Genomic DNA, 11978 nt, shown 5'->3' with positions numbered 1-11978 from the left:
ATAGAACCCTTTCATTTTTCAGGGTGATTCGATGTGGTTTAATTGTTATTAAATAAACAAAAAAAAAATATCGACTGTTCTCCATAATTTTAGTATATCTACATAATATATTCTTTATTTTTATTTTTTTATATTTATAGTGTACTCAAAATTCACCATTATAAACTCGATTCTTTATACTATAAGCCAAGGTTTAAAAAAATAAGTTGGTCAGTCCCTTAAACCTGCGCAGTTTCACATCTAGGTGGGGCCACAAGAAAAATAGCTCAATTATTACGGTACCGCTTTCTTTACTTTTCCAACTGTTATATTTTATTTCTTTTTTATATTTATAGTGTACTCTTTATAAATAATCAATTTTATTGTAAAGGATGAGATTATGAGGCGTGCACTTTTGGATTTTCCAAACTATTTCTAATCTTAAAACTGAAATCCATTTTTTTATAATCTGAATATATTATACGTGTGTTTAAATGTAACAACCAGATTTATAAGTAAAGTTCACATTAAAAATTAAAATGTTGTTTTTTTTTTTAATTTATGTTCCTAGTATCTCTATAATCTCTATGTATAAAAATGAAACCCTTTTCGCGTTGTCACGGTATCACGTGTAAACGGCTGAACCGATTTCTGCTGATTTTTGCTAGAGTTGTGCGGCGTGCGGCGTGCGCGTGGTTCTCTATCTGTCTCTCTCTAACTTAACACTTCGTTCCATCCGGATGACCCTTGACATCGCTCCAGTTTTTTTCCCAATTTTCGTTTATATAATAATATTACAATGTATGCAATTCATCTTATTATATAAAAAATTTCAGTTAATTACATTGATGAGTGTGTTACCCACTTGAGCTTTTGATCTATGCAGAAAAAGGTGTTAGTAAGTCTAATTAGGTTACGTTAGGTGTATTATTTAAATAAAATGTGCATTGGATGTTTGCTTAGACCTTGAGTTTATATATAACTAGCTGTTGCCCGCAGCTTCACCTGCGTGGAAAAGATAAATAAACATGATACAAATTTTCATCCCCTTGGGGGTAGAATTGATCAAAATCCTTTCTTAGGGGACGCCTGCGTCCTAACATCTACCTGCATGTCAAATTTCAGCCCGATACGTCCAGTGGTTTGGGCTGTGCGTTGATAGATCACTATATCAGTCACCTTTGAGTTTTATATATAGATTTAAGCTTGTTTTAGAATAGCAGTTTAAAGAAAAAAAGAGCGTGTGTGCCGAGCACACGTGTCAGAAGTGAAACTTCTTTGTCAATATTCAAAGACACCAAAATCGTCGCCTCACTCAATGGCGTGACGGAATTGTCATGCGCCTAAAGAACTTTCACTTCAAAAATTGATATGAATTAATATAATCAGTGCTTCTCTTTCTGTTTCTTACGAAACAAAAAATTAATCAATTTTCAAAGGTTAGAAACCTTTGAAAATTGATTAATTTTTTAGATTTAAGATAGAGAAAAAAACCACAAGCTTTATAATAACCATTTATTAAAAAAATAGATAAAATAACATACATACTTTAACCATAACATTATTGGACCATAATCTACACATTTACTTAACTAAGTACACTTTAAATATAACCGTGATCCCTAATTAAGTTTTATACTTATACTTATTTACCCCCCATGCAAATGGTTATGTTATATTACTTAATAAAACCATCAAGTTATAAAATGCTTTATATTTTATAAAATTTCCTTTATACAACATCACATATATTTGAACAACATTAAATTTTTGACACAGACACTTAGTTCAATTCTCAAAGCTAATTCTTAAATCGAAATTGTAAATCTTAAATCCGATTTCTAAACGATGTTTATGTTAAACAACTGTTTCACTTAAACCCTTGTTAAGTATTGTACACTTAAACTATAGTCCAATAAGTCTAAAAAGTCGTCAATTCATTTCATCAGAATAATCGATGATATTATAAAACGATCGAGTATTAAACAGTTGTTATAGAAATCGGAGTGTAAAAAACTTGTCAAGTTACGTATACTTCAAGAATTCGGAGTAAAATCACAATTATTTTGATAAAATTTCAAAAATTTCAAACTACCCGCATTTCAAAAAAATCGCATAACCATCACACGTGACCGCCCGTTGGCTACGTTGGTACGCTACCAGAGGCAAGTTGGAGGCAAGATATATGAATAATGAGCAATTAGATACACGTTTGAACCGTTTGTAATATTATTTAAATGTATATAAACTCTTATTTTTAATTCATAAGACCTTTTTATATAGAATAAATAAAATAAATAAATAATTAAGCAGAAATACACTTCCTGTCTGATTGTATAGAAACTTTAAATTTTGTACAAATATTTTTAAAATAGATATTATAAAAGATCATTTAAAAGATATGTATAGAAATTTCAAATCTTTATTAGCAAGGGTTGGTATATGACAGTCAGATATAAATATTTCAAACGGTCAAAACCAAGTGTGATAAATTAAAATTTAAAATAACGTTATAATTGTCATAAGTTAGAATAACCATTTCTCAACTTTCTACATAATATTTATCTACGCAAAATACGTAGCGAACGTTTTTGGAATTAGCTCATAAATCGTGACCTTCAGATCTTAATAAATATATTTTATCTCGCTTTCACTTGAAACTAATAAAGTAATCTTTATAATAAATTTACCATAATAAATTCGTGTTTCAACGACAAAGGCCACTAAGCAAATAAAAAAAAACACTTAGAATAAATTTTAGCCACCATTACAGTTACGTCATATAAATAAGGCACTTTATTGTAAAAAATATTGTCATGATTCGAAACTGCTTTACCAAACAAAAAAAATAGTTTTCATAAAATGCAAAAAAAATACATTGAGCATAACACCGAAGATTACTTGTTAAAATACAATATTACTTATATAATTATTATTACGTTACAATCCAAAGAAATAACTAACATTGTTCTCTTGATCACATTGGAATCCATTTTTATCACAATAATAACTATCGCCAACTGAACTTGGTCACTTTGGCGACACTTTACGCCTACAATATTTGTAAAGTTCAATATATTTTTTATTTTTGTATATTTATCGTATACGTCAATATTTAGCACGCCATAAGAGTTGAAAAACAACCTTAACAATAGTTATTTTTTTTTTTGAGCGCTTGTTATTATGTTTGTATTGACGCACGTTTTTACACTTTTGTCATACAATTTTGACACTAAACATCAAAAGTCATACAACACATAAATTTCTTTTTGCGCACTTTGACACTAACACTTAGTGCCAAAACACACGTCAAACTTTACAAAACGTCACTATACGGACTGCTAATCCACTCAATATACTATCTACAATCAATATACAGCTAACTTCACGTCTATCCCGCTACTATAATTCTACACTAGGCCAGTATATCTATCTCTATCTAGTGGACCTGAGTTTCCAGCGGAGGAAGAGGAACGCAGATATACGCAGGAGCAGGAATATAAGGCATAGTGCGGCGATGTCCAGCGTGAAGTCAGCGTCAGTCATGTCTAGCTCCTCTAGTGTGATCTCGGGCTTCTTGAAGTGGCAGTAACTCTGGAAATTTATATGGATAAGTTTAATATGTGTTTTATTTCTATACCTGTTAAAATGTGTAATTTCAATTCTATTTAAATTGCGATAGAATAGAAAAATTGGATTCGAACCCGCGTCTAATAATTTTCTGACTAATCATAAAACTAAGTGTTTTTCTATGGTTGAACTGAAAAATGCTAAAACGCGTATTTCACCAACTCAAGACGCGTCTCGTGAACCATCATTAAAAATCGTTCAGCTATTAATATAATTTTTTATTGAGTTATAAGTTATGTATCTAACACCTCTCAAATCTCGGCAGAGTGAAAAAACAAAAAATTGGTGGTAACCAAATAATACAAAACCAATAATGATTGGGTGGAATATTGTACGTAATAACTCAGCCCCCGGAATCACAGACACAATAGAAAATCTATTGTGTCGTGGTCCGATCGGGCCGCTGGGGCTCAATGGGTTAATAATATTATTATTTACCTGGTGGCACGCCAAATTGGTCCTATTGAACGAGTAGGTAGCGAGCGCCGTGCCTTCGAACCCGTAGCGAATGTACGATATATACGTGATCCACCGCAAGTATACCGGGATCGCGTTGAACGACACGAAGAAACCGCTGAACAAGAGGAACGGCACGGACATCACGGGCGCTAGGAACACGCCGTTCTGTGGGGGAACAAGATATGATTAAATAAAATATAAAATTCAAATGGGAAATGTTAAAAAAATGTGTGCGTATACTAGTGTACACACGTAACTAGTGAAACTTCTTTATGACCTTATTTTTCAAAAAATAATTTACTATATGCAACTTTACAGAAATACGTCCTACGCGTGGTAGGGATAAGAAAAAACTGGCGAGTAGCGGAAAAATGTAACGCGTAACGAAAAAATGTTACACTAAACTTTTTTCCAACCCCGATAAAGAAGTTTCACTTCCAAAAAAAATTATGGAGGAACAAATTGTCTGTGGTTTTGGTAAGTTTTCTAGAGAAGTAGAATGGAGATAAATAAAAAAAAAATATCTATGGTAGAGTAACAATGTTTGAACTTACTTATAGCGATAAAAAGGTACGTATGTATAATTTACTTATAGATTCAAATAAATTATGTGAGTCTAGTCACTAAACTAGAATCACATAATTTATTTGAATCGTCATACACACAAACAAGCCGCGTTCCGCCGTCTGTGTGTCTGTATGCTTAGATCTTTAAACTTACGCAACAGATCTTGATGCGGTTTCTTTAAACAGACACTGATTCAAGAGAAAGATTTTATAAGTAATTTGTTAAGTTTACTGAGATCGCAGGATCGCAGGCGCAAGATGTTTCTAACCTGCACATTCATAGCGGCGCCCACCACGAGGCCGACGCTCTGCGCCACGAAGGAGATGAGCAGACACGACGACAGGAACATGGAGAAGCGGAACCATTCCAGCGGCTGGGACGTCAGCAGGTACACTATCACCACGTAGATTATGCAGAATATCGCCTGTGTGGGGGAAATAAAATTGGTATTAATCTACACTATAATATTATAAAGCCGAAGAGTTTGTTTGAACGCGCTAATATCGGGAACTACGGGTTCGATTTGAAAAATTCTTTAGGTGTTAGATATTCATCGAGGAAGGCTATGCTATATTTCATCTAGCTAAGACCAAGGGGAGCGGGGCACTGCGGGTAAAACCGGGGAGCACAGCTAGTTAATAATACATACGTTACAAAAAATACCTAATAGATAAAAATAATAAAAAAATCGAGATTTTATGAGACTGTTTGATTACTTTTTATGTAATGAACATATTATGATAAGTTCTTTTGTGCATAGTTTACTACATGGCGGACACAGGCGCGGTCGCAACCGGAAATTTTGGAAGGGTCAATAATAAAATATTTTAAGTCGGTAAATTAGACCTTATTGCATATACATTTGCACACATTATAATTTATAATAACAAAATCGAAGTGTGCTACTTTTTGGCGAATGTTGTCATGTTTTATAATTTTAAGAACATCAATTTGACCTCCCCCTCCACTCCCTTTCATACCGCGCCTGATTGGTAATCCTGTTTAGGACAAAAAAGTTTATTCTTTTATATAACTTACCTGGAACGGTAGATCAGAAACGGTGATGGCCAAGTAGTAAGACCGCAGGGAATACCATCGATTAAAGTGCTCTTTTATAAGCACCGGCATTTCCAGCGGGACTGTAACAGAAGAGCACATTTATAATGTAATCTATAAAATATGTATAATATAAAAATATGTAATTAACCCTATCTGCATCAATTCAATTCTTATATGCCAATAACAATTAATTCTAACTTGCATACAGACTACTCAATATAGTGATCATAATAGAGGTGATCCATAAAATAATAAACTCTAACTTGACGACTTAAGGTCGATATTACGATAAATTACAACTTGCATGCAATAATCAACTCTATCCACACCACTTAAAGTCGATTTTCATACTCACAGCTCAATATAGTGATCGTCATAGAGGTGTACATAAGGAAGAGCATGTTGAAGAACAGGAAGCCGAGGTTGGATAGCACTTTGGAGCCGTCGTTGCCGATGTCGTAGTATAGCGCGCCGATTAGAAAACCGACCAAGATATGAGCGAAAAGACGTAGGTACATGAGCGTCTGAAAACATAATATAAACGAAAATTAAATACATATTTTTAAGCTATTGCATAGCTTCTATCGCGGGCCTCGAGCGCGGGGACCGAATCGAGAAATTCCGTAACGAAAAAACCTCACGCTCCCCACTCCGACGGGCGGAGGTGTGGCTTGAAGGCATAGCATGCAATAGCTTTACCGCGGCAGTCCCCGAGTGCCACACGTCTTTTTTTTATGTTAACTTGATAATTAATATAGAACAACTATCTATGCAATAACTAGTAGCCCATTGAATTTTATTTCATTTTATAAACAACCGTGACACACACGCATTCTACCCACGATTCCTTTTCATCACTTCGAATATTCACTAAAGTCACTTTGTATTAAATGAGGCATTTTAAATTTACCAGCTGCCTAATCCCTGTCCTTATCACTACATAGTATAAAACAAAATCGCTTTTTCTGTCCCTATGTCCTTTTGTATGCTTAAATCTTCAAAACTACGCAACGGATTTGATTCAGTTTTTTTTTAATAGATAGAGTGATTCAAGAGGAAGGTTTTAGTATATAATTTATTAGGTTTTAGACAAAGCGGGCGAAGCCGCGGGCTGTAAGCTAGTATTACATAATTTAATGCAATCCTCTCATGAGAAATAATAAACATATAGCCTAGTATTGTCAACGGACAAATGTATTAGCTCTAAATTACTTATACTCAAAACTACAAACATTTTGTTCGATATATTTATCGCAAATTATTTACAACGAGCGTGATGTAAACTAATTAATTCTTACATGTAAATTTTTATTATAAACATTATGAAGCATACACAAAAATAGATGTGTGCAAATTAGTAAATTATAAAACCACTTTGAATCAATCATCAAGCTCGCTATCACAAAAATTTGTTTGTCGATCATTCAAATTAGCATTGTTTTTATGAATTAAAAAAGGTATTAGATATGAGACCGCGTCAATGCAAAGACCGCTCTTATATATTTTAATGAAAATTTAAGCTAGTTTTATTATTGTTAAAATTAAATGTATCCCAGAGGAACGGTAACTACGCGGAGCTTCCTTACTACGCAGGCGAAGTCGCGGGTGGTTAGTTGAAAATTTTAATGTTAAATGGTGTGTAACAATAAATAATAAATAGTTAAATAAACAAATAATCTCACCCAATCACGTCTACTGAACAGCAATGTCCGTTTCAGCACCACCCAAAACTGCTTGAACTCAGACGTGGCGTATCGTCGAGGGGATCCCTCCGTGCCTAGAAGAGCTACTTCCGCGTTGTCCTGTTTTTCCGAGTCCATTTGTACTACTAGAGGTTCAGCTAGAAATAAGAAATACTTGGTAAATTCTAGTGTATAAATTTTTTATAACAAAATTCACCAAATGGGGAGAGTTTAATCATAAAAAAATCAATTCTTTAAGAATCACAGGGCAACAACAAAACCGATGCCACATCCACTAATTGTAATACGTTGTGTAAGTATATTGTATAACTTTATGTGTCATTTTGAAATAAATTAAGGTGTAATTTTTTACAACACTAACAACAATACTTCAAGTGCCCATAAATCATTCATTAATAAGGTATACAAAATACTGTATACCTTATTAATGATCCTTTTTGAACTAATATATAATTCTATCTTTACAATGTATCTACACTTCATATAAGCCTTGATCAAACTAAAATTAAAGGAGTTTATTTGTTTGTACAAAACAAAATTTGAATATACAACTTGAGTACGACTACTATACAGTTTCATATAGTAATACTAGCTTACCGCCCGCGGCTTCGCCCGCTTTGTCTAAAACCTAATAAATTATATAACCTTCCTCTTGAATCACTCTATCTATTAAAAAAAACCGCATCAAAATCCGTTGCGTAGTTTTAAAGATTTAAGCATACAAAGGGACATAGGGACAGAGAAAGCGAATTTGTTTTATACTGTGTAGTGATAATCATTGTGCAACAAATGATATATGTAAAGCGATTTACAACACAACGTATAATTCAACAGTTTTACATTTCTTCATAATTAATTTTCAATATCACGATAGTGTTCGTGCCAAATAGGATCTATAGAAGGGCCGAATTACGTAAAGGCTTAGATGATCAATGAAAGATTGCCAACTAAGTTGAGATAAGAGAAGAAATAGAGATTTCATGAATCATTTGATAGAACGAGATAATAACACTGAATAATCATGAAAATAAATGAAAACTGTAAAATAATTAAAAAAATTATTGTTCTTTCTAAACATTTATTTAAAACAATCTGAGTTTGAAGTCGACCAGACTCTTTTTTTTCAATATACACTACTCAAAACAAAATAGGGCCCACCTACACTTATCTCAAATTTTTGCCTACACGTAATTTATAGGGTAGTTATTGGGGTACTTGAGTATTCCCTTACGTTGTTGACATGTTAACGAAACTTTATTGCTGTTTTAACTATTCTTTTTAATGTTATTCTCAAGTGGGTAACCAGAAAAAGTTAAATGTTTCAAAATCACGTTATTTCCAAATCCTCAATCACTTGTGTTCAAAGTCTCATTCTGAATGTTACTGTAGCACATCGTTATTTTTTAAAGTTTAATTTGGTTTCGGTATTATTCGTGATTATTATGCCTGGATCTCGCGTTCATATGGATATGGAAACGGCAGCAAGAGCAGTTGCTTTGCTTCAAGAAGGAAATTCTCAGAGGTCGGTGGCAATACGTCTTGGTGTGTCACGTCGAGCTATCCGAAATGCTTGGGATCGTTATCAAGAGACAGGTAGTGTTGCTAGAAGACGTGGAACAGGAAGTACTCGGGCTACAACAGCCCAAGAGGACCGGTACATCAGACTAACAGCGCGTCGGCAGCGGACGGTAACCGCTCGTGCCTTACAAAATCAACTGCGTCAATCTACTGGCACGCGAGTGAGTGATCAAACCATTCGGAATCGACTTCATGAAGGTGGCCAAAGGTCCAGAACTCGCGCTGTTGGACTGAAAATGACAAGTGCTCATCGTGCAGCACGATTAAGGTTAGCTCGTGATCACTCAGACTGGTCTATGGATAACTTGGGGACAGTACTGTTTACGGACGAAACTAAAGTGAAGTTTTTAAGTGACGATCCTCGAGTGCGTGTATGGAGAAGGGAAGGTGAACGTTTTTCTGAACCTTGTGTCCACGGAACAGACCGATTTGGAAGTCCAAGCGTCTTGGTGTGGGGCGGCATAAGCCTACATGGCAAAACGGAGCTCGTAGTTCTTGATGGAGGTACCGTGACTGCTACTACCTATGTCGAACGGGTCATCCGGCCTCACGTGATCCCATTTTCACAAAGAATTGGCGAAGAATTCATCTTAATGCAAGATAATGCCCGCCCACATACAGCCCGTATCACTCAAAGAGCACTCTCTGATGCCAATATAAGAGTTCTGCCGTGGCCAGCCATGAGCCCTGACCTCAATCCAATAGAGCATCTGTGGGTTCAATTAAAAAGGAGCGTCAAAGCAAATTTCAGCAACGTAAACAGCCAACAAGATCTCATAAATGCTCTTAAAGTCTGTTGGGAGCAAATACCTGAAGAAAATGTAACCCATTTGATTGAAAGTGTCCCAGATAGGCTCAGAGAGTGCATACGGAGCAGAGGGGGTCCCACACGCTACTAATTACAAAATAAACCAGATTTTTTTTTGTTAATAAAAGTTTTATTGAAACTTTTGTCATGTGTCTTATTTGTGCAATTTTTCTCTAATACTGTTCATTTTGCATAATTTCCATAAAATCACTAATTTTTGCTTATATTTACGTTAAAACAATTGTCCTACACCTTGTTCGTTTATACCCATTCATAAAATAAGAAAAAAGTGAAGAGTTTTTACAACACAGCAAAAAATCAGGGTGGGCCCTATTTTGTTTTGAGTAGTGTATTTCAATTCTGAATATAATTCTAAACACGTCTAAAAACTGTCAAGGAATTTCCACGGTGACGTTAACATGTCAACTCACGTGTAGTTTTGTGTAGCGTGAGTAACCCGGGTCAAGGTTCGACGACACATGTACAATAACTCTTTGTTTTATTTCATATACTTGTCCTTTATATGAGTACTACATAATAAAAATAAAAACATTATTTTTACGTAGAAGTAAAAAAATAATATTGCAAAAAAAACTAGTCTTAATTTTAAAGATGCGAATGAAGCTGATAACTTGTCTGTAATATTTTTACATGGAAATTTACTGTTTTTGTTGTACCTACTACGAACTGTCTTGTTTTTTATTTTTATTTAACTATGGATGGAAAATCTTGGAAAATACCATTGTAACATAATTTTAAAGTCGTTTCATCTTAATAACGGTACTTTACCAAAACCTTAGGGAAAACTAGTTCTATACTATAGGAAGTTACAAAAGTCCACTAATTTCAAACTACGACTATAACAATTTAAATTCAACATTTATCGCAAACATTAGATGTTCAGTGGTGACAAACAGGAAGTTATCAACTACCTTTGAACTCTTTATCACCACCATGTGAACTACAAGCGTTATCTGCTTTTTTTGTTTTGTCTTTGTTTTTACAATTAAAAGGATATTTATGGTACAAAATTTATTATAATAATCGAGAAATTCCGTAACGAAAAAACCTCACGCTCCCCACTCCGACGGGCGGAGGTGTGGCTTGAAGGCATAGCATGCAATAGCGCAACCGCGGCAGTCCCCGAGTGCCACACGTCGTTTTTAAAATTTACGTTTTTGTACACTACTAGACCGGGAAAACGTTATTCTGCCTAACACTCAGGAGTATGAAAAATAGTTCTAAGCTGATTCTCATTGTTAACTACTATTGTAGGTGTGTCTATAACGATATAAGGTAGCAACAGATTGAAGTCACGCTTTTTAAGCATTACCTGCATGTTTATATAACAGACTGCTTTAGACGTTAGCCTTTGATCCACTATAAATGGTAACATTTAATTCAAACTTTGCAAACTTATCAAGAATCGGTGAGAATACAATAATTAACAAGAGTTTAAGCGTATTTTTTAATAGTTTTAAATGATCTAAATAGATGCATTCGTTCTTGCTATTTAATCGCATACACACACAAAAATCGTACGAAATATGTTTAAATTATAATATTTTATGTTTAATTACAAAATATTCTCACACGATTTTAATATAATTCTTTAGTAAAATTTTAAGTTAAGTTTTTTGGTCATGACCGGTCGCTGCTTCAACGTTTTGCGTTGAAAAAATCACAATATGAATAATACTTGAATAATTAATCATTATTATACTTTTATGCAAATTTATTATACATTTAAAATTATTCTCTTTACATACAATTATAAACCAGTTATTTTCATTTAATATCAAAACCAAACAAGTTAAATTTTTACCATGGGGGCATGGACCATAGTTAGTAGTGGTACTTGTTACCCTAATTAATTTCCTTATTACCGATTACCGATTACGTATTGTTATCATTATTTCATCCTCTTATTTGCCGAGTAACGAAAAAAAATGGTATGAAGTAAGAGTGAAAACATGTTTTATGCATTGAGGTATTATTACTAAGTACGTATAGAGAGGATACCACGAACAAAATATGTGCGCGGCGCGGCGATGGGCGGCTAGTGAGCCATACAATTTGAAGATATTCTGCCTCTTATCACTACATAGTATAAAACAAAGTCGCTTTATCTGTCCCTGTGTTCCTTTGTATGCTTAAATATTTAAAACTACGCAACGGATTTTGATGCGGTTCTT

The 11978-nt window shown here is 34.1% G+C and overlaps 1 protein-coding gene across 2 annotated transcripts in view; it reads right to left on the bottom strand.

Annotated features, from left to right (window-relative positions):
- Positions 1 to 1480: 1480 nt before the first annotated feature.
- LOC123693534 (ATP-binding cassette subfamily G member 4-like) overlaps positions 1481 to 11978 on the bottom strand; it is a 53112-nt gene continuing 42614 nt past the window's right edge. For both annotated transcript variants that reach the window (XM_045638692.1, XM_045638691.1), the window contains 6 exons: positions 7377 to 7534; positions 6050 to 6218; positions 5674 to 5774; positions 4904 to 5059; positions 4048 to 4233; positions 1481 to 3573 (listed from right to left, as the gene is read on the bottom strand). In XM_045638692.1, the coding sequence (XP_045494648.1) occupies positions 3415 to 3573; positions 4048 to 4233; positions 4904 to 5059; positions 5674 to 5774; positions 6050 to 6218; positions 7377 to 7534 (929 nt within the window). In that variant the 3' untranslated portion in view covers positions 1481 to 3414. The remainder of the gene's footprint in view (positions 3574 to 4047; positions 4234 to 4903; positions 5060 to 5673; positions 5775 to 6049; positions 6219 to 7376; positions 7535 to 11978) is intronic.

Source organism: Colias croceus, chromosome 8 (genome assembly GCF_905220415.1).
Source record: "Colias croceus chromosome 8, ilColCroc2.1".
Taxonomy (NCBI): Eukaryota; Metazoa; Arthropoda; class Insecta; order Lepidoptera; family Pieridae; genus Colias; species Colias croceus.
Note: the sequence above shows the minus strand (reverse complement) of the source record. Positions and strands in the feature narration are given on the sequence as shown.